The following is a 23,463-nucleotide window of genomic DNA, read 5'->3' as shown; positions in this document are numbered from 1 at the left end:
TCCACTCAGCCGTGGCTGCTGAAGACTGTTTTGAAATCTTGGTAACAACGCAGGACAAATCGCGTTTTTCTAGCGCCGCTCCCCCCACCCTTGTATCCTCGTGTGGGGCTGGATGGCGCATCATTCCCAGCCAGCATGGGGATGATGGTGGTTGAAGTCTAAACTGTCTGATGGGCACCAGGTTGAGGAAGGATGTTCTTTTGTCTCTCTACCCCAAAGTACAGTCATTCCTCTTGGCTCTTGGAGGAGTGGGCGGCAGGTGCTTTGCCATGGAATCTAGTAAGGCAGGTGGTGTATAATCCTCCTCCTTGGTCCCTATTTTAATCTGTGACGGGCTGGATATGTTGCAGTGAATGCTCTTCTTCCGAGCGAGAGCGAGAAGAGAGAGAGAGACTGAAAGAAATTGGGATATCAGCGACAAGCTGTCTTTCTTAGGGGGTCTGCGAACAGCGTCAGGGTTCTGTGCCTTGCCGTTGGAATTCTGGGACACAAAAGACCCCCTTGTGCAACCGACACCTTGCGTGGTTTTGTGGGGAGGGGATGGGTCTGATGCCTCCGGTGGTTTTGTAGGGTGGGGCTGGGGAGAGGACTTCGCTTTGCACGATTTGTCCCGCTCCCTCCCGTTGCACGATGAGCCCAGAGCCAGTCTTCAGCTGCCCACAGGCCTTCTGTGAGTTCCGTCGGCCTGCCTGCTTCCTTGTGGCCATAAGAGCTAGAAACCTGGTCCTTGTTTTGAAATGCAAGCGGAGGCTGCCGCGGGGCGTTGGGCCCAGCCTCGATCCATACTCCCACAGAATCTCGGCTTTTCGCACAGCCTTGCAGTTAGCAGCACTAACAAAATCCCAGGCGTCTTGGAGGGAGGGCAGAGCCCTCTTAATTTCCAAAGGTCCCACCCCCCCGCAAGGGGGAGAAATGCTCCCCTTGCTGCATTCACAGGTAATAATTCCCTTGTTGATTTCAGGCCCCCCCACCCCCCACTTTTCTCTCCCGGCTTGTTCCACCTTGTATGCAAGAAACTGGTTTTTCTCCTTTGCCGGGGCCTATTGTTTCCGCTAGATGGGTTATATCGCTTCTGGGCCTCACTCGCATTTCCTTTCTCACGCTTTCAAAAAATGTATCCTTGTGCCCATTGCCGCCCCCCGCCCGCTGGACGTGTTATGAAAAGGTGCGTGGGTGGGTGAGACGGAGGCATCCGGCGGCAGCAGCCCCAGCCCCGAGGGGGCAGCTGAGCCAGCGGCTTGTCCCTAGAAGTGACTTCCAACCTTCGGGCCACCCAGCCCCCTCTGCTTGCCTGCCACAGATCCCTGGGCGTGGCGGGGAAGGGGGCCAGCCAGGGGCATGCCGGCTTTCGGGAAAGCTCCTTGCTGACCTGCTCAAGGAATCAGATTAATTGGCAGGAGGAGATCCAAGGCAGACGGGAGAAAGGCCTCCTCCTCACCACACCGAGTTCTTCATGGGAAGTGGCTGCCCCAGGCCAGGACAGCGCACAAAGGATGCATCCACTGGTGGCTACTGGCCAGGATGGCCGTTTTGGAGCCTCCAGCATCTGCCTCTGGGCACCAGCGCCAGCGGCTGTTGTTTTGGTCCAGCAAGGCAGTTCTTTTCATCATCTTGATCAGTGGCAGGAGAGAGGGGGCAGTGCATAGAGCCGTTCGGGTGAGCCCTCCACCTTTGCTCGGGGCCAACATGAACCCCCCCATTAAAGTGAGCCTCCTGCTTGAATACACATTGTGCCCCCCCACCCGCTCTGCCACTCAGCATGCAGCCAGCCTGGGGTTGGGGTTGGGGGCGAAGGGGTTAAGGCCATGGTGCAACCTCCGGAGCTGCCAGCGTGGGCAAGAATGCGGCACGGTGAGCTGGGGGCGTGGCATGGCAGGGACAGGTGTAGGGCACCCCAGGGTGTGGCAGCCGCAGCAGCAGGGATGGGAACTCTGGGCTGGCTGCGCACAGCGCTCCTCACGCAACCCGGCTTTGATCAGCCGCCCCTCCGCCGGGCCTCCTCCCTCCCCCCCCCATTTAACATGCTGTTGCTGCTGCTGCCATGGCCAGTTCTTCTCAGGAAGGGCCACGGGAAACCTTTCCACTGCCACCTTGCCCATCTGTAGGTGCTGGCGTGCCTGGGGAAGGCCTGCAACACCCACCGTCCACTTGCCTTTCTCCCCTGCCAGGACTAGCAAGGGGACAGCCAAAAGCAGGGGCCAGGCCACAAGCAGGCATGCGCAGTGGCCCCCATATTTACACTGCAACTTGGGGGGGGGGGAAGATGACAGGCCAGTCGCAACAGCCCTGTGAGGTTGGCTCTTGGTGCTCCTGTTTTACTGATGGGAAGTCGAGGCGGAGCGTCAGGGACTGGCTCAAGCCTGGAGTGGCATCCAGCTCTCAGTTCTCTGGACCATGAACTGGGTAGTGGCCAGGGCCAGCTTTCTGCATACCATTGTGCTCTGCGCTTGAGGGCAGGGAGCCTTGAGATCCATTTGATATGGGTCCCAACGTCCCCGGGTGGGCTGGGCCCCTGCGAAAGCTCACCCTCTGGCCACAGGCGAAGAATGGCCAAAGGGATCCCGGGGGGGCAGGAGGGCTGTTTCCTGCCCCCGCTTCATAAATGCTTTGCCACATGGGTGGCAAAGCGTTTTTGGGGCAGGGGAGCCCCACAGAGGCCCCAGGACAAGGGCCGCCTGGGTTCCAAGCATGCGCGGCAGAGTGGCCCAAGCCCTCAGGTGCACCTCAGGTAGCCCTTCTGCGCAGATGGCCTTGGTCCAGGCCAGGGGCGCTTGCTAGGCTTGGCTGTTCCACAAGCAACGTCCAGTCCAAGAGGAGGGAGAAGGTGCTGGGTGCAATCTTGGCTGCCGGTTTGGGGCAGCTCGATTTCATTAAAAAAAGCAAAGGGAGAGAGTCTGCGGCTGGAGGGGCGGGCTGCCAGAGGGTTGGAAAGTCTTGCCTCTGCCGCCTGTCCCTTTTGGCCTGTTGCCCCCTCCCATGACCTGGGCTTGACCCCTGCATGGGTGAGGGTCTCCATTCCCGGGACAAAGGCAGGACCCCTGTCTGTCCGGTGGATGCCCCCCCCCCCCGGCCAGGCCAGTGGGGCTGGGGACACGCAAGCCCTGCTGGCCTTGCTTTCCTAACACCTCCTGGGTCTTCGGCTGCCCCCGTGCCCTACTGAGTTTCTTGGAACCGGAGCCTGGATCAGGACACACCAGCAGTGGGGCACCAGTGGCAGCACGGATGATTGGCTTGCTATGACCTCTAAACGCTGCATCAGGCAGGAGGAACCTTCCAGAAACGTGTGACAGATGTTTGAATGAGAGCAGAGAACAGGATGGAAAAGCCAGGCGGTGGGTGGGTGGCTGAGTGGGGAGCCATCACCTAGGAACCTTGTGAGCCCCCAAAGCAGATCAGAGGATATCTTTTGGGGAGACGCGTTGGAAGCAGGGAAGAAAAGGATTTCAGGTTCAGGTGTTGATGGCAGCTGAATCAAGCAACCTTGAGTCAGTTTCTTGCATGCTTCCTTGACTCCTTTGCTTCTGTTACGTTGACTGAAACTGGGAATTTAAAAGGAGAGAGAGAGAGAGAAAGTTATTAAAGGCTGCCTTTCCTTCAAATGCTATGGCAAGTTCACTTCCACAAGATGTCGTGATGGCCACCAACCTGGGTGCCTTTAAAAAGGGATCAGACAAATTCCTGGAGGAGGAGAAGGCTGTCCATGGCTACTAGCCCTGATGGCTCTGTGCTACTGGTTTCCTCTATTCAGCACTGGTTAGGCCTCATCTTGAGTATTGTGTCCAGTACTGGGCAGCTCACTTCAAGAAGGATGTAGACAAGCTGGAGAGAGTTCAGAGGAAGGTAACGAGGATGATCAGGGGTCTGGAAACAAAGCCCTGTGAGGAGAGACTGAAAGAACTGGGCATGTTTAGCCTGGAGAAGAGAAGCCTGAGGGGAGACATGATAGCACTCTTCAAATACTGGAAAGGTTGTCACACAGAGGAGGGCCAGGATCTCTTCTTGATCGTCCCAGAGTGCAGGACACAGAATCATGGGCTCAAGTGACAGGAAGCTAGATTCTGGCTGGACATCAGGAAAAATGTCCTGATGGTTAGAGTAGTACGACAATGGAAACAATGACCTAGGGAGGTTGTGACTCTCCCACACTGGAGGCCTTCAAGAGGAAGCTGGACAGCCATCTGTCATGGATGCTTTAAGGTTTATTCGTGCATTGAGGTGGATTTCTGTATTGAGCGGGGGGTTGGACTCGATGGCTTTAGAGGCCCCTTCCAGCTCTACTATTTTAGGATTCTAGGATTCTACCTCCAATATCAGAGGCAGAAAGCCCGTGTGCACTGGTTGCAAGGGAACATGGGCAGGAGGGTGCTGTTGTTTTCCTGCCCTGCTTGTGGGTTCTCCTTTGGGAACAGCATCCATTCTATCGCAATGATGCACCTTCAGAAGCCATCTAGCTGTGAATATGAAATTTAACAGGTGGACAGCCATAGTAACATTTAGCATTTAAAGTACATGCAATCGTTTCATTAAGTGCTAAACGATCATGAATCAGGAGCACCTGACGTGTACTACCCTGCACGTTTATTGCCGTAATCCTTGCAACCTTCCCATAAGGTAGGACTGTGTTGGTTCCCCCCATTCATTTACAGAGATGGGGAATGAGGCTGAGAGAGGAGGACGGGGGCCACGGTCTGTCAGGCTGAGCTCACAATTGAGCGGTGCCAGGGTTGGAACTGGGGACTTCCCTTTTCACACAACAGCTCTGCCATCTATCGACACGGCCAATCCCTTGACAGCTCCAGTTGTGCAACACACAAATTAGAGCATTCCAAAGAATATTGGCTTGTGCTGCGGGTGCGAGAGGCCGGTGGGGAGGCAGGTGAGGACCAAGAGGCACCCCCTCTGTTTGAGGCCCATCATCTGTGTCTTTTTCCATTCTCAGCATACATACTGGGGTTTAATTTGAGCCAGGCCTTATGCCGTGTTAATCATTGGGAGTACCTTTGAGCATATCCAGAGTACCAGGCCTTTGCTGCCAAATGCCAAACTCATGCCTGCTCACGCAGGTAGGTGTGGGTGCTTGTGCAGCCAAACTTCCCGGAGACCCCAGGCCATGGGGCTTTGGGGACACGCGTTGCCACGATGGGCGAAGCAGCTCCAGCCAGCGTGGTGACCCACACTCTGCCCCTCCCAGGGAGAGGCCTCCTCCTGCCAGGAGGGCTCCACCAAGCTGAGAGACGTCTGTCTTGGGGGAAGAGAGGGAGGGAGAGTGGGTTTGCGAAGGCAGGAAGATGAGAGATTGTGGACGGGCCGATCTGGAAAGACGGGGATCTGATAGTGGCGATTCCTCCTGCGATACTGGAGAGGGAGAGGCCACATCCGGAGTCTGCTCCGGGAAATTTTCCATCCTCACAAACTTCATTTGCCCTTGAATGTGTCATTGGACCAGTTTGCGGATTCTTTTCATTATCTTTGGTTAGGTCAAGGACTCACCTAGTGCATGAAAGTGCTGCTCTGTGTATTGTACGTATAACACAAGGGACCCCAAAGTGACTGTTCATACAATCACTTCTCCTGGGATGGAAGCCACAGCTAGGACAGATTCCCGCAGGTGCAGCATAGACCTGCGTTCGAATTTCACCTCTGCAGTGGCCTAAGGATGAAAATGGGCATCAGGCTTTGGCACTGGTCCCAGCAGACTCCTCTTTCACCAGCCGAGTGAGCCTGACTTCACCCTTTTCATTTTGCCGGAAATCAAATGCTCAGCCATCAGACTTATCTCTTGGTTTATTCTATCTGCTTTTAAAAACAAGACAAAAAGCAGCACACATACATTTATCCATTTATGTTTGTCATTTGCCTTTTTTAAAGGAAACACCAGCAAATGTTTTTAAATGGCTGTAGAACTGCTCCAGGGATAGGAGAGGAGATGTGTTGAGGATTATTATTATTATTATTATTATTATTATTATTATTATTATTATTTATTTATTTATATAGCACCATCAATGTACATGGTGCTGTACAGAGTAAAACAGTAAATAGCAAGACTCTGCCGCATAGGCTTACAATCTAATAAAATCATAGTAAAACAACAAGGAGGGGAAGAGAATGCAAACAGACACAGGGTAGGGTAAGCAGGCACAGGGTAGGGTAAAACTAACAGTATAAAGTCTGCACAACATCAAGTTTTAAAAGCTTTAGGAAAAAGAAAAGTTTTTACAAGCACTAGCCAGTCAGTACTGATTGTACAGTCAATTGGGGCTCTTTAGCTTAGAAAGAAGGCTAGCAAGGTACTTCTTCAAACCGTGGAATTTGGTACCACAAGACGAAGTAGAGGCTACCAGTTTGGATGGTTTTTGGAGGGCCTTTGACGGATCCATGGAGGAGGGTATCCATGGCCCCTAGTCCTGGTGGCTCTATGTTTCCTCCAGTATCAGAAGCCATATGAGGAACATGAGCAGGAGGGTGGGTGTTGCACTCATGTCCTGCTTGTGGGCTTCCTACGATTGGATCTGGTTGGCCAGTGTAGGAACAGAATGCTGAATGAAAGAGGCCTCTGAGCTGATCCAGCACAGCTCGTCTTACGTTCTTATCTTTACTCAGGAGTCCACTGTGTCCAGTGGGGCTTACCCCCGAGTAAGCGTGTTTGGGGGTTGCAGCTCTGATTATACTTTGCATTCACACATTCCTTCCCATCCCCCCCCCTGCCGCTCGGGTGTTAAAAAATACTTTGACAAACTTTATCTTGGCCATTGTCACAGCAGCCTTGCAGGATAGGCCATCGTTGTGAATAGCCCCCATAGAGCAGAAGAGGGGGAGGACGGCTCATGTGGGGCCACAGGCGTTTTAGCGGGAGATGCTGCCTGATCTTGACCCATGCCAATCCGGCTGCTGCTCCACGTACGAGCAATGGGCTCATCCTGTCCAAGCGCCTCCATCCGGTAGGGCTCCTTGTTCTGACTGGTGCAAGGTGTGGAGAAGCTCAGCACCCTGTTGCTCAGGCAGGGCTGACATTGTATGGAGGTGCATTATGGGATGGGAAACGGGGACGTGGCCCATGGCTGCCCGGCTGCCCTTTTCGTCAGCACCCTGGCCTCTCTGGCGGCTTGCCCTCCAGCCTGGTGCCATTCTGCTCCACCAGTTCTCTGGCAGGTTTTGCCCTGGAAGTGGCCGGTGGGTGTTTCCCCCGGCAGCCGGGCTGTGGCCTCTTCCCAGCTTCTTGCTGCTGCTGCTGCTGTTGTTGTTGTTGTTGTTGTTGTTGTTGTCGTCGCTGCATTTATATTCCCCTTGCAAGGGACCCAAGGCGACTGATGGAGTGGTCCCCCTCCCCCTCCCCATATGTCCTTCACATGGTCAGGCTGAGAGCCGGAGACTGGACCAAAGTCACCCAGGGAGCTTCATGGCCAAGTGGGGATTCAAACCCAGGTCTCCCCAGTCCAACATTTGACCACGCCGCCACCCTGGCTCTCTGCAAGCTGAATGCTTGTGGTGCTGCCACCCCTGCCGTCCACTGGCCAGGGCCCTTCAGCAAGTGTGCCATGTTCGGCCTGCTTCACCACTCACTCCGCCGTGCCACCCCCCACCTTGACCCACTTGGTGGGGTGGCGGTGGCGATGACCTCAGAACGTGTTGTGACATCATCACGGAGCTGGCTGGGCTTGTGGAGCTGGCCCACTTCTCACAGGGAGCTTCTGTAGGAGGTCGTCACGCTGTGCGCGGGCATGAATCTGAGTGAGAGGATGGAAGAGAAGGTGAGGACAGATCTGCCCCCTCACTCTTGGCTCCAGCCGGCCTCGGCCCTTGCAGCCCGCTGACCAAAAGTAACTCGGGGCCATGGGGGGCGTGTTGAGGGATGATTGGTTTCTGGTTTGTTCGCCCATCTAATTCTCCTCCCGCCCGCCCCCTGGAGGGCTCCGAGCAGGCTAAGGAGCCCCAAAGAACCCTTTGGATGGCAAATTCCTGCTGAGGCCAGAAAGCTCCTGTTTGGACTGTAAGCTATGTGGCGCGGGGGCCTGGGCTGTCCTCCCTGTGAAGCACAATTTAGGCTGATGGTATTTAAGGCCCCAGAGATCAGTCAGGCATGAGCGGTGAGCGGAATGGAGTCCCCCATCAATGGCTCTGCATCGCGGTCCGTGTCCAGAGGCACTCTACCTCGGAGTCCCCAGTGCCCGGCTCACGAGCCTTCCGGAAGCACCCCTTGGGATTACATCCCCAGGTCCTGCCAGGCTCTTCTTAGTGAATATTCTCTTGGTTTGTGACAGCCCCTGTTTGCGGGAGTGTGGGGAGACATGCAATGCCAAACAGGGCAATGTGTGTGCGTGTTCTTCGAGGTGGAGGCAGGGTTTCCAGCGGCAGCCGAGTCAGCCGCTGAGTTGGTAGTCGTAGCCCAGGTGAGCACACCCGGGAGGAGGAGGAGGAGGCATCCCTCGGCGGTTCCCACGCTCGGGCAAACTTCGCCACCTCACCCTTAGTCACTGCCAAATCCCAGACGGGCTTTTCGCTGCCTCCTGAGAAACGGAACTTGGCTGCCACCCTCCTGAAGCAGCCCTTGACAGAGCTCAGGAGTCACACCAGGCCCTTTTTCCCACGGCAGCCTTTCCAAAGCTGGGAGCAGCAGGGAGGTGGGTGGGGTGTGGGGTGGGGGAGAGACTTCCCCAGGGGTACTGCATTTCTGAGTGAGGCTTTCACCAGGGTGAGGGCCCTCTTTCCATTCCTGGCTGTGAGTGACCAGGTGGCCTGGGACCCTCCCCAGCAGGGGTTTGAGGAAATCAGGCAAAGAAACCGGTTTCCCAAGAATCTCGGCTTTCTTTAAAAACAGAAATCAAGTCTCTAGCCCTGATGGTTGCAAAGATAATGTGGGAAAGTGCATGGCCCTGTCTGATGACACCTCGGAAGGCAGAGAGAGGGCTTGAGTGAAATTGCCAGCAGCTGGGGACGGGCTCTCAGGGCCCTGTATTGCTCCCCCCCCCCCGGTTGCTAGTCAGGGGCAGCCCTGGACTACCTTCCAGCCACTGGCACCCTAGGTAAACCATGCCATTGGCGCCCCCAAGCCAGATCTAGGCTGAGGATTTTGGTAAACCAGGAAACATTTTGCCCCTATTTTCTGTGTAATTAACAGGCGCGCGCGCACACACACACACACACATCTTCAGAAGCGGTAATATTAGCATTTATAATAAAACATGTGTTTGTTCTTTTTACTAAGCGGCTGCTCTCGGCAGGGAGGGGGGAGCCTCTCACTCCCTGCCTCCAGCTGGGAGCAGCAGCAGAGCAGGAGGGCCTCCCATGTCACCTGAGGGAGGACCGGGTTCCAAAGGTGGGCAGGTGGGCAGCCTGACTTCGCCCCATCATCTCCAGTCGGTCCCTTGCTCGCCTCCACAGCCTCGGTCCTTTTCCCTCTGTACGTGCACAGGAACTGGAATAATGACATCTGTGCTATTTTATTTGTGTGTGTGTGTGTGTGTTTTAATTTGATTTTTTCCTTTGAATTTAGTGCCCCACTTAACTTGGCTTTGTAGGCCACTGCCTAGTTTGCCTGTATGGACAGCCCGCCTACCCCTGACCAGAGTCAGTTATGCAGAAGTGAAGAAATGTGTTGCGTTGGCCTGCGTTACACAGATTGCGTGAAGTGGCTCCTCTTGATACAGAATTCACGCTTCCCAGGCCCTGGCTATGCTTTAGGGGGGAGAGTGGGCAGGCAGTGAGGCAGACCTCCAACGTATTTTTTAGCATTCTGCTCTTTTTGTCCATCCTTACCCAGGCAGCTTAGGTCTTGCAAGGTTTGCTTAGAACAAACAGCTCAGGTTTAGACCGCATTACCCTAGCACGTGTCAGCGGGCGCCAAAATAGGAACTGCAGTATCTTTTTGGCCAATGTGTCCAATGTTGCATGAGGCTCTTTGCTCCCAGAGATGAGACGGCCCCTCTGACACAGTGGCACAGCAACGGTCTGGCCATGCGCATGCCTCCGCATTGCAAATCCCCCAGCTTCTGGAATTTCCCTCTCTGAAGTCCAAAGGCCTGTGTTTTCTCTCCCCTCGCTAGAGCTCTTCTGACAGCTGCCACTGACAGGCCGTCGCAGGCTGGCTTCGGCCACACCTGGATAGCGGCCCGCCTGCCGAGGAAACACGGGGCTCCTCCAGCCCCATTACCCAGTTCTTTGGCTGAGCAAGGGTCACGTTGGCAGGGCCGCCGCTGTCGGGCCCAACCCTCTGGAAGATTTTCTCATCGGAACGGCAAGGGCTGTGTCATCCTCATGACATGCGCTAGGAAGCGTTCCCAGGGCGTTTGGCTCCAACCTCTCCTGGGCACAGGTTCCCGCCTGTAATCCGAGTATGACGGGTTCAGCGAAAAGAGAAATCCAGAGTCATTCTACACTCTCTCTCTCTCTCCCAGGAAACCCTGATGATGATGATGATGATGATGATGATACACGCTAAACAGATAAAATCACCCAGAATTCTTTTATACTAAAAACATCCCCATTCATAAAGCCATAGTAAAAGCAGATAAAAATCACACCCCAATCAATTTAGCCCTGCAAGCAAAGACTAAACACGACCTGCTTTTGGAACCTGCACCCAATGTTGCTCCATCCCATGCTTGGGTTTGTTCGAGGTGAAGACGCCGATGGCATAAGGGATAAGGGCCCAGGGCCAGGAGGGAGCCAGCGGGAGGTCATGGCTAGAATGGGGAAAGGATGGACCTGAATGCCCGGGGTTCGGATCTTGCCTTTGTCCCAGGCTCAGCTTTCTCAGGTGCAGCATCCCCCCCCCGCCCCCTTCTGCAACATAGAAGGGGGTGTCTGGGCCTAGCACCCCTTTCAAGCCAGCGGTAATGACTTCAGCGAGAAGACGGATGCTCTGAGCCCTTGACGTGCTGCAGAAATGCTCGCTAACGGAGGGACAGTGGTGATGAGTGCTTGTTATGAAAGAGGGGTGAGGGATGAGAGAGAGATGCATAGCGGTCAGAGTGTTGGAGTTGGGTTGGGTAGGACCACGTTCAAATCCCTTTCCAGCCACAAAGCTCACTGGGCAACTGGGATGCCAGTCACCGTCTCTCAGCCTAGCCTACTTCACAGGGTTGTCGTGAGGATCAAATGGGTGGGGAAGAACGCTGCACCCCACCCTGAGCAAGATTGAATTTATTATTACTGTTATTGCCCTTTCCCTAGCTGCCCCAGTAGCTGAAACCAACTTTTGGGGTGGGGTGGGGTGGGGTGGGGAGTGGGGAGAGAACCGTCCAAGGAAAGCAATTTCCTCTCAAGGGCCGCACCACCATTTTGCATGCTGGCCCAGTTATTTGGGTGGAGCATGGGGTGCACAGAGGACTGCTTGGATATTTTAAGTTGGGAGGCTCCCCCCCACTCCGTCAAGGTCTGTCTCACAGATACTCCCTGAGGGAGACATAGGTTTGGATGCCCAACACTCTCACTTCCGTTGGGCGCAGAAGTGGCCTGTTCCCCGGCAGGGCCAGCCTGTGGCAATGGAGATGGCCTCAAGAAGGCCTTGGCTCAGGAGCCGGCAGGCCATGTGGGCTCAAGTGACATGGAAGAGAGCGGCGGGCCAAGCCCCGCGGGGTGGACTTTGCCCGTGGTGCAGCCAGGCAATAAACTTGACAAGGCCAACGGGGAAGAGGGTGCCTTGGGAGCTCTCTGGGCAAAGGCTTTGAGATGCCTTCCAGGTGCCCGGTGGCCACTCCTAAGCTCTGTTAAATGTGCTGCATCGAGGGCTTATAAGAGATTCCAAGGAGAGCGTTGATCTCCACCTATAAAGGGAGTTGCGTCCCATGCTTTCCTGTCATTGCGGTGATTTGGTGGGCGAGGGCTGCATTTGGGACTGGGAAGGAAACCCACTCCCCCCGCCCCCTGGTCAGACCATCTAGAAACCCTGAGCAGAAGCAAGGCTACCTGAGTGCACTAACAAAGCTCAAACTTGGAGCAGGTAAGAAAAATGGAAGAATGCCCCTGAGCATGTGCAAAGTCTGTTTCAGTAATACCCCCCCCTGACTTTGGGGGTTAGAAAGGTGTGGCTTCCATAGGTGGCAGCCCAACACCCACCTGCCTTTCTTTCAAGAAAAACCAAGGCGTGTGCGTGTGCGTGAGGGTGTGTGTGTCTCTCTGCAGGGATGTTGTAGAATTTGAAATGGTGCAGAAAAGGGCAACCAAGATGATCAAGGTGCTGGAGCAACTCCCCTAGGAGGAAAGGGTGCAACGTTTGGGGCTCTTTAGCTTAGGGAAAAAGATGAGGAAGGTTCTCCTTCACACAGTTCATAGTTCAACTGTGGAATTCGTTACAACAAGACAAATTGGTGGCCACCCATGTGAATGGCTTTAAAAGGGAATTAGGCTTTCAGTGTCTACGAGCCTTGATGGATATATGCGACCTCCCAGCAGTGGGCCTGTGGCAGGTGCACCGGCTGCTGGCAGGAGGGTGCTGTGCCTGCGTGACATGAGGGCTTCCCGACATGAGGGGCATTTGGCCAGCCACTGCAGGAGCACAATGCTGAACTCGACAGACCTGTGGTCTGATCCAGAGTCAGGGCTGTTCTTAGGTTCCTACGTCTCCCCCTGCCTAGTACAGCTTGGTTGCTGGTTTGAATCCTCTGGAGCACCAAGGGGACAAAGCCAAGCCCGTTTGCAATGCAGCTCCTTTGCAAGCCCTTTAAAGGAAGTCTCTGCAGAACCTGAGTTGCTAGGCTAATGCCCATTTCTTTGCATGATAAACAGCAAGATAAACTTTGAAGGACCTGAGCTGCTAGATCGTTAAGCAAACCTTGTACAATTGTAAAACTGGAAGTGGACAAATAAGACTGTATTAAGCAGAACATGTGAATAAATCACCATAGAGAATACCTCTGGCATCTGGGATATTTCCAGTTTGGGGGCCTTATAAGTGCAATCCCCCACCTGACCGGCAAGTCCTGTGTAGGTAGCAGCAGCCCCATCTCGAAACCAAACATGTGACTCCATTCAACGCTAGGCTTAGGAGCGGGGAGGGGCGTGGGGGAGATTTCAGCCCCTGCTTACTCAAGATCCTGGCTAAGAGCCCTCTGGAGTTACAGGGTAACCTTGCTGCTGCCCTTCGTTCTGTGGGAAACCCAAAGCAACTGCTCGGCCTGTGGTGATGATCCAAAGCACACCAAGGGTGCCCCTCCGGCTGACCTCAGGGTGTGGGCCGGAAGGGGGTCCCAGCAGCTCGCTGAGATTCAGGCAGGACTGGCTGGTGGGCAAAAGGCCATTTCGAAAGGCTGGGGAAGGTGCCCGCCCGGAGCTGGAACGCCCTCCCTGGAAGGGGAGCCCGGAGCATTGGGGTCTTTTTAGCTTAGGAGCAAGGGGGCTAAAACAGGGGGATGGGGTGGGGTGTCGCTCCAAGGTGGTTTTAATGTCTTAGTACAGTTTTATTGCTTTTACCCTTGGGAGTACTGTTCCGTTTATTTGAAATGCCTTGGCGACATTTGTGGAAAAGCAGCATTTAGATCTTTTCAATAAACAATGCATTTATAACCACCTGTGTAGGGTGGGGGAAATGGATAGGGAGAAGCCTTTCTCCCTCTCTCCTCATGCCGGAACCCAGTGGGGTCCTCCCAGGAAGCTGAACGGAGGAGATGTGGGGCAGGACGAAGGGGTGCACAATTAACATCCCAAACGCCCTGCCTCAAGGATGGACAGACTGGCTTAGATGGTTTTAAAAGGGGGCTAGACAAAGAGGAGGACGAGGAGTCTGCCAGTGGTGACTAGCCATGGTGGCCCTTCGGAGTCTAAGTTCCAGTTGCCCTCCTGCCCTCCCGTGGATGTCCTGGGGGCATCCAGTTGGCCATGGCAGGCCACTTGAAGCCCTTCTTATGTTCTTAAAGGTGCACGGAATCCCTAGCAGGCAGCAACACCTTCCATTTTGCAGAGTGATTCCATCTGGTTCCCGTAGAAGGGGCTGGTGGAGTGGCACTACCCCTCAAGTCCTTCCATTTGGGGCAGAGAAGGGGCGCCCGTGTAGCTGGGCGAGCGCCATGAGCCTCGCCCTGGCGATGAGCCGGAGGGAGACGAATGCTGCTGCCTTTCCAACTAAGCCCATCGTGGCGTGCAAGCCCTGCCAGGGGGCAAAGCAGCCAAACACCCGTGTAGAGAAACAGGCCCTGCCAACGATGCCAGTTTAGAAATTAATGCACTTCTTCATTGCTTCAGGGCCATAGAGGACAGAGACACAATTGAGGCTTTTGCAAAGTTCTTTTTGAATGCTATGAGAATAAGGTCTCTCCAGAATTGATTCTGCTGCATACTTTTCAAATCTATATGTAATTTTGCCCTACTCTCTTGTATGTGTAAAGTCTGGTCGGTGACCGTAATAAAGCGGATGATGAGCGTTCCTCTCTCCCTGGACAGGCCTGCAACTGCAACCAGTACCTGAAGATCTCCAAAGAGAAGATGGTGGAGCTGATGAAGCACAGGGGCTGTTTGACAGGCGAAGGTGCTGCGGCAGGTAAGGTGGGCTCCTGGGTGGAGGCTTCAAGAACTCGCTCAGTGTTGAGTCCCTAGTGCGACCTCACTGCTCACGTTCAGGCACTGATGCTGGATATACAATTCAACAGCCGTTTAAAAAAGTTAAAGCCAGGTTTCTAGCCCCTATGAATGCAGGGCTAGGCTGGGAAGTGCATTCAGTATGAGGCAGCTTTAGAAGGCCGTGGGGAAGAGTCAGGGACCGCTTTGAGAAGCTTCAGCAATTACAGTTTCACACACATGCAAACTATTTGTGGAGAGTTGTAACACAAGTTTATAAACTTCTGCATGGTTTGATGAAAGTGGATAGATGTTTTTCACCCTTTCCCAGAATACTGGAACTTGGGGGTCACTTCAGTGAAACTGACTAACGTAAAAGAAAGAGCTTCTAGAAACAACACAAAATTTATTAACTTGTAGCCAGAAGATTCAAGGATTGTCATTGCCTTTGTGCCCTGCTGCTAGTGGGCTTTCCAGAGGCATCTGACAGGCCACTGTAGGAGACTACCAGCGTCAGGACTAGATGAAGCTTTGGACTCATCCAGCCATCTGGTTCTTACATTCGGAGCTGCTTTCCACCTTCCCATGACAAACAGAAGCAGATGCAAAGTAGATCTTAATGATATAGGGCGGGATATAAATGTTTAAATTAATTAATAAATACATTTAGCAGGACCTATAGTCTGAGCAAAAGCATTGCCTCCTGGCGAAGAACGTTTCCTACTTGTTGTCTTGGGCCTCCAAAAAAGCACAGTAAAAATAGTGAATTCTTACTAGAGTGCTGTTTTCTTGGTAAAAGGTTGGGGTAAATTCCATCCCATCCCATCAATAAATGCCCTGTTGGCAGTGAAGCTTCCCTTGAGTGTGGTTGCAGGTGTGCAAGTTAGTGAATTAATCTGGAGGATTAACCCAAGGAGCGTGGTTTATTTGGGTTTTGGAATGGTTGCTATTGTTAACTTCCTACTGACACAAAGAATGAGGGAACTCGACTTCTGTTTCCATTTCCCCCGGTTTTCATTTCCCATTAAAAAAGAAGCTAGCCTCCTCACCCTTTTACCTGTGGAGATGAAAGGCAGAGCCGGTAGGATTCAATCCCATGGCTAAACTTGCTCTCGCCTTCTGGCGTTCTGGCCAATGAATGGAAAGGCCCTGGGGTCACTGGCAAGCCCTAGGGACTCGGGTTTTTTAATGCATTCCTCCCCACAGGTCAAAATAAACATTTTATTTTACAAATTCTATTTTGAATGCAGATTAATACCCTCACATCGAAGCATCCCCACTGCAAGTCAAAAAGAAAAAAGAAAAAAGGAAGGAGGCCTTCTAAAATAAAGGCGCTGGATTTTAAATGTTTATATACAATTAAAGGTTAATTATATGATTATTTAGCTGTCTTAATAGCATGGCGGAATAACTTCCACCGAGTTCAGCTTGTCTAGGTCTCCCTCGCTCTCTGCCTGTGGGATGGGCCCTTTTCTCCTTCGCCACCACAGAACTAGAGGCTGCCGACCTCAAGCCAGCGCATTTAATGAAGAGGGACAAATGGCTGTGTGGAAAGTCTGAGGAGGATTTTATTTCTTTTTCCTTCGGTCTCAAAATGGGTGAATCTGAGAGAGGCAGCGGGGGAGGGTGGGGAGCAGTGTTTTTTGCAGACTTTCCCCTTCAGCTTTTTCTCCTCGAAAGCTGTTTCTTCTCTGCTGCCATGACCGACTGGGCTGGTTGGACAAGTTTCTCTCAAAAAGGGGTTGGGAAAGAGACAGGCTTTACTTTCTGCAGTTCTCTCTCCTTTTTCCCAGGGAGAAAAAGCAAGAAAGCAAGCTAAATGCCCTTGTTTGTGGCTCTCGGGAACAATGGCGGAAGAAGCAAAGAAACTCCCCAGGGTCAGAGCACAGGAGGGTAGACACGGGGGACAGCCGTCTGCCCCAGGGACTTCACCACAGCCGGCCTGTGTCTGCTGCTGGACAAGTGGGCCTTGGGCCATTCAGGGAGAACTCCACACACCCACCCAGCTTAGGTGCAGAGTCATGGAAAAATGGCTGCCCAGGTGCCCTCCGTGAGGCCCTTTAAACATGGCGTCTGCACTCCAGGGGGACGTGTTTTCTGTGGGTTCATCCCATAGTTTGGCTTTTCCCTGTAACGGCCTTTCTCTGGGTTGTCATTCAGCCTTCCCCAACCTGGGGCCTTCCAGATGTGTTGGACAGCAACTCGCATAATCCCCCGGGCAGGGATTATGGGAGCTGTAGTCCCAAAATGTCTGGAGGGCACAAGGTTGGGGATTATTGGTGGAGGTCCTCCCTGATGAAGCATCTCCCCCAGCCTTGGCTGGATGCAGCAAGGGCCTGCATGATCAGCCTCACCAAAATGGCCACAGGCCTCCAAACAGGATGGCTGCACCACAGGACTGTCTCGGTCGAAGGGCCCCTCCGCTGAGCGATGAGGAGAATCTCACCGTACACCTGTGCCTAGTCATAAGGAGCCCGTTCAGATAACCAAATGATCTCTCTCCCCTGAGGCAGCCAGGTCATCCACCCTCTTACCAGGCGCTGAGGAGAACTTTGTCATGCCTCAGCCACCCATCGGGAGAGGAATGTGTGGCAAAATGGTGGTTTTGCACGGGCTAGAGAACTCCAGAGAGGCCTGTGGGGTGTTCAGATTCTCCTCACAGTTTCACCAGGCACTCAAGACAACCGACTTGCAAGGGGGTTGCATGGCCCAAGTTACTACTTGTTGTAAATAACTGGAGCTCTCATAGATGACCGACATTTAGCATCAGCTTTCACACATCTCCACCATAGTTCCTTCATTTCTAAGATCTCACACTTCCTCCAGTGTTTATCCTCACAACAACCTTGTGAGGTAAATTTGGCTGAGAAAGAAGGCACGACTGGCCCAAGGCCATGAAGTAAAGTTCCTAGCCAAGCCAGGATTTGAATCCGGATCTGCTTGAGTTATACCGGCTCAGGAGAATCCATTGCTCTTGCTGGAATCCATCCCAATCCTGTTTTTCCCTGTGCTCATTCTTTCCCTCACCCCCTTTTTAAATTATTATTATAACTGAGCATGCATGTTATTAAAGGACAATTAATCGTTGTATAATTACTCATTTGAATTTTCCACCTAAGGCTCCATGCAGGCTTTCCCAGGGTTTGGGAACATTTCCCGCCCCTCTTTCTCCTTTCTGGGACCCAGTAGATCTTATTTTTTTGGCTGGGAATTGCTAACAAGCCCTAACAGATCAGCCTGTGGCTGGGAATTCTGGCTTGGTGGTCCTGAGGCAAACGGCGTAAGCTCCTGTGCCTCGTTGAGGGTTGGCGGGGAGGAAGCGAGGCGGGAAGGGGTGGCGGAGAGAGAAGTTGAATCCATCTCTCTCACACACAAGGACCTGCTGGATCAAGCCAAGGGTCCAGGTCGTCCAGCTGTCTATTCACACAGTGGCCAGCTACACATGGACACCACTGACCGTTTCCTGTGAGCTACAGGTGGGGCTATCCTAATGCAGCTTCTGCAAATCAGTGCAGAGGAGTGGGTAGCCAACATAAAACTTTAGTGGCCGGCCTGCCCACGCAAATATTACTCATATAGATGGCTTGTTCAAAAGCTAGAGAGAGAATGGGTGGTATGGCATGGCAGCTGAGAGGCCAAGTTTATAAAAAGAGGAGATTCCCAGTTTGAATCTTGACTGTTCCATGAACTCACTTGGTGGCCTGAGGGAAGCCGTGTGCTCTCAGTCTCCGCCTTCCCATCTGCAGTACGGGAAGAATTAACACTGGTCTCCCTTATAGGGTTCTTGTGAGGATCCAACAAAACATTGTAGTATCATCCTGCCCTTATACAAATCGATGGTGCGACCACACTTGGAATACTGTGTACAGTTCTGGTCACCACACCTAAAAAAGGATATTATAGAGCTGGGAAAAGTGCAGAAAGGGGCAACTAAAACGATCCAGGGTCTGGAGCATCTCCCCTAGGAGGGAAGGTTACATCAAATGGGATTGTTCAGCTTGGAAAAAAGGAGGTTGAGGGGAGACATGATAGAGGTGTACAAAATTATGCATGGTGTGGAAAATGTGGATAGGGAGACATTTTTCTTCCTCTCCCATAATACCCAATGGAGTCATCCCATGAAGCTGATGAGTGGGAGAATCAGGACAAATAAAAGGAAGTACTTCTTCACACAGCACATGGTTGAATTATGGAACTCACTACCGTACCACAAGTTGTAGCGATGGCCACCAATTTGGATGGCTTGAAAAGGGGGTTGGATAAATTCCTGGAGGAGGAGGCTATCAATGGCTACTAGCCTTGATGGTTGTGTGCTATCTCCAGTATTCGAGGGAGTAAGGCTGTGCACACCAGTTGCTGGGGAACATGGGCAGGAGGGTGCTGTTGCACCATGTCCTGCTTGTTCATCCCTGGCCGATGGCTGGTTGGCCACTGTGTGAGCAGAGTGCTGGACTAGATGGACCCTCGGTCTGATTTATTTATTTATTTATTTATTTATTTATTTATTACATTTTTATACCGCCCAATAGCCGAAGCTCTCTGGGCGGTTCCAGCATCACGGCTCTTCTTATGTTCTTATGTTATATTCTTAGTGCGGAATGTGCCCGTTTAGGGTGCCCGCCGGCCAGACCCTTTAGAAGGATATTCCATTCTATTGTACCCACAGCCTGGTTTCCCATCCTGTTAACCAACACCCAACACCCAGTTTGTGCCCACTGAGTGCCCACCATCTTCATCGGGATCTTTTGTATTTCCTCCGCTGCTTTTTTGGGCTGGGGGGTTTCAAAGGATTTGTTGTGCTTCCATTAACTGTGGGGTTTCCAGAATCTGCCAGTGTGTAGATGACACTGTTTTGGCCTCATGAAGCATAAGGACTTGGAGAATGAGTTCTCAAGTAGTTTGTTTGGTTCATAGATTTATATCCCACTTGCCATATTTAAAAATATCTCTAAATCATTATGTCTTAATATAGGGTGACCATATTTTGGAAACCAAAAAGGAGGACAACATGGTCACCCCCAAGGGGGCGTGTCCAGCACCAAGGTGGCGTGCCCACCCGAACATAGCCCTGGTCACATGTCTGATTTTACAGCACACATTTAAGACAAATCTGTTCTACATAACATCTTAATGTTAAAATCACTGAAATAAAGAACAAGTGAGAGATTCAATGTATCTGAAATTAACTTCACTCACTCCTACTTTTGTAGGTTTTGTTGTACTTTGAAGCTTTTGCTGTACTCTGTGTGTTACATTCTCCCCTTCCCTCAAATATCTTTTCTGACTCTATCTTCACTCATTGCAAGCTGCTGTTGTTGTTAACGGGGTTTGCTACTGGCCCCAGATCTGTTTCAAATTTGGTATGGCTAAAGTTCTACCTAAAAGCTATCATGGTGCCAACTTTAATCTCTTTATCTTAAAAAATGACGATTTTAAAAATAATAATTTTAAAACCTCAATTTTTAAAAAATTCCTAAAAAATCAATGGATGAACGGATCTGTTTCAAATTTGGTGTGGCTAAAGCTCTACCTAAATCCTTTCATGGTGCAAAGTTTCATCTCTTTATCTTTAAAAATGACGATTTTAAAAATAATAATTTTAAAACCTCAATTTTTAAAAAATTCCTAAAAAATCAATGGATGAACAGATCTGTTTCAAATTTGGTAGGACTAAAGCCCTTCCTAAGAGCTACCATTGTGCCAAGTTTCATGTCTTTATCTTAAAAAATGACAGAGTTATAAGCATTTTTGTTAATTCCCATTAGAGCTGCTCTTAAAAAAATCCGGATTTTCCCTCCCCCTCCCGGATTTGCCATCAAAAACCCAGGCAAATCCGGTCATATGGCCACCCTACTTAATATCTCTAAGTATATAGGATGTTAATGGCTGTAGGCCAGCCTTCCTCAACTGGTGCCCTCCAGGTGTGGTATTTGTAATCCAACACACGTGGAAGGGCCCAGATTGAGAAAGGATGCTTTAGGTCAGCTATTTTCCAAAGCATTGTATACCCTGATGATGATAAACAGGGAAGCCTAAACCTGCCCCCACCCCCGCCCCCACAGCTGATCCTTGTGTCTGGGGGAAAGAGCAGGTTTAGCCTTGGATCATCTCTCTTGTCCTAGAATACTTGGGGCTTTCACAGAGTCATGGGGGAAGAGATCCCCTTTGCAAAGCCTGCTTTGCAGACACATTGAGAGAATGTGCCGGGCTTGGATAGGAAACCGTTCCTCTGGCTCTGGCAAGTGGACTAGAGGCGAACGTCAAAGGGTAAGCCAAGGACGTGGCCCTAGGAGCAGGCCACCGATGCCTGGTGTTGGTCTCCTGGGTGGCTTGCGTCATGCTGAGCCCGTTGCCCTGCACGGTTGGCCCTTATTGGAAGGCGAAAGATAATCAAGGGATGTTGAGCTGCCTGCAATCTGGCATCTGAGGACGTATTTTCTCAGGCTCGTAATTTCTCTTATCAGGTGTGATCTCTCGCCAAGGAGAAGGTTCTCAGGGACCTTTGTACTCCAAGAATGCTCCCAGGGTGTGAGTTTAAAACCTGGGCAAAGGGTTTATGGCCCACCAGCCCCTCCCTCCCTCCCTCCTTCCCTTTCTTGGTCTCTCCAGGCACAGTTCACTAGGAGCTGCAGGCAGACAACTTGGTAAATGTCCCCTCCCCCCTCCGAGTTGCTAGCCCTCATGGTCACAAAAAAGGAGTTGGATATATGGCCATGCAAAGTGAAGTTTTGGAAGCCAGCAATGGTGGTGCGGCAGGCGGGGTGGGGGGCTGAGCAGGATTTCCAGTAGTCAGGCTAGAGGGGGCTGTACTGGACAGCATAGCTCTTTGTCCCTCCCCATGACCAGGAGAAACAGGAAAAAACTATAACTTCTAAGCAAATGCATGTAAAATAGGTCTCATTTGCTTAATCTATGCAGCGTGCACAATCCAGGGTTTTTCTCTGTATCATATGCAGTGGCCAAAGTACATTTCTTTTAAGAGGAAAGCAACTCTTTCATTCATGTATAGAAGTTGCAAATGCAGCATCATTGAGAAGCTGTACAGCCCCCCAACTCCCTCTCAGCCAAAGGTCCACCTTGGCCAGCCCACTAGCTGCCCCACTGGGAAGCCCAATAAGTGTGGCAACGCCCATGTTCCCCAGCAACTGGTATTGGAGGCAGCACAGAGCCATCCGGGCTAGTAGCCATTGATAGCCTTCTCCTCCTCCAGGAATTTGCCCAACCCCCTTCCAAAGCCATCCAAATGCCAAGTCTTCTGTCTGGTAGTGAATCCCAGAGTTTGACTATGGGTTGTCTGAAGGAGGACTTCCTTTTACCTGTCCTGAGTCTCGCACCAGTCAGCTTCTTGGGATATGACCCCATTGGGTTCTACTATTATGGAAGAGGGAGAAAATCATAAATTATACCGCTCTTTATATTAGTGGTATAATTTATGATTTTTTTAAGCAAGCTGTTTTATTTCCATTGTAGCGAAGACAAAGCCCTAGAAGGGGAGAATTCATATAGGGCGGCAGTTTTGTTTTGCTTTGATTTTAGGGCGTGGGGAGAGGGGCTCCAGGATGGCCACAACCCATTTGGCTTGGCCTCTCTGGACTGTGACACTTCAAAGGCTCACAAACGCAAAATCTCTTCAAAGTAAGCGTTTCTCAATGAGGAGCTTGTAAAGCTCTGTCCTCCCTGTCCCCCCCACCCCAGCCCCCCTCCTCTGTCCTCAGAGGGAAATCTTTTCAAAGGCCTTTCAAGATGCCCCCCCTCCTCCTGTTTGAACAGGCCACCCTGGGGCCAGTGTGCGGAGTGCCAGCCAGGGTCCCCTGCGAAAAGGTCAGCTCCTTGCCAGCTCCCGAGAGACAAAGGGGGTTTTCTTTGGGAAGGGGAGCGGAGTTTGGGAAAGCGGGGAGGGGGAGGGGGGAGTGGACCTCCCCTTCAGGGAGGCATCGCTCCGCTTCTGTCAGCAGCACGGCACGAGTCGCATTCCACACCGCGAAATGTTGGTTGCAGCAGCAGCAGCAGCGGTAATCATATTGGCATTTTTGCTGTGCCGCATGTTTCGACATGCTCTTCCAGTGTTTTCTATGAATCCCCAGGTTCTGCACCGTGAGAGAGAAGCTGATCAGAGAGTCACAGGTTTCTCAGAGGCCCAAAGCCCCACCCTCAGGGAAGGCTGCCTGTTTGCATCTCTGTGCGATATAGTGCCCGGGCCTTTCTTCCCTCCAATCAGGGCAATAGGAAGGAGGCAAACCCAGAGCCCAGGGGCTCACGCAGAGACCCAGCATCCAGCCTCCTCTGGCGGCAGGTCGCTCTGTTGCCCCCTTGCATCAGGAGAAGTCGCAGGGGGGAATGACCCTCCCCAAAAGAAGCTGCTGAGAGCAAGGCCAGGCATAGAATCATAGAATCATAGAATAGCAGAGTTGGAAGGGGCCTACAAGGCCATCGAGTCCAACCCCAAGAGACAGTGAATCGCCCAGAGACACAGCCCAGGGCTGATGGCGTGAAGGCAGGCCGTTAGCGCAGCTGGTGGTCCAAGGGGAGAGCTAAGGCGTTCTGTTTCTCCCTCAGGCAAACTGACCGACGATCCCCTCGCAAACACTGAACTGCAGCCCATCGAACTCGCCTCCCGGCGGCCCATTTACAATCTGAACTGCCAGTGGCTAGATGAGTCGAGCCTGGACTCCGAGTTGGCGCTGCTGCCCCTGAGGATCGAGGCCATCCCTGTGGGGATGCTGTCCAGGCAGGACGTGGCCGACTTCTACTGCTGCAGCCAGTGCGGCAAGGTCTTCTGGGAAGGGTCCCACTTTGGGCGCGTCGTCTCCCAGTTCCAGGAGGTGCTGGACCTCTCGGAAGAAGAAAGCCAGCGCTTCTACGAGCAGATCTGAGCCTGGCGCCAGGACAGGCTGGAAGGGCTCTTCGCAAACAGTGGCCACTGGGGACTTGGCTTCATGTCCATGTTAATACATAGAAATGGGGGAAGGCAGA

General features: G+C 52.3%; 1 protein-coding gene across 1 annotated transcript in view; it reads left to right on the top strand.

Moving 5' to 3' along the window:
• The window catches only part of EXD3 (exonuclease 3'-5' domain containing 3), a 168,187-nt gene extending 144,724 nt beyond the window's left edge, over positions 1-23,463 (top strand). Inside the window, exons 21-22 of the mRNA XM_063144822.1 lie at positions 14,377-14,473; positions 23,047-23,463. Of these exons, the coding sequence (XP_063000892.1) occupies positions 14,377-14,473; positions 23,047-23,363 (414 nt within the window). The 3' untranslated portion in view covers positions 23,364-23,463. The remainder of the gene's footprint in view (positions 1-14,376; positions 14,474-23,046) is intronic.

Source organism: Elgaria multicarinata, chromosome 19 (assembly GCF_023053635.1).
Source record: "Elgaria multicarinata webbii isolate HBS135686 ecotype San Diego chromosome 19, rElgMul1.1.pri, whole genome shotgun sequence".
NCBI classification, from domain to species: Eukaryota; Metazoa; Chordata; class Lepidosauria; order Squamata; family Anguidae; genus Elgaria; species Elgaria multicarinata.
This window is presented reverse-complemented; position numbering and strand designations above follow the sequence as displayed.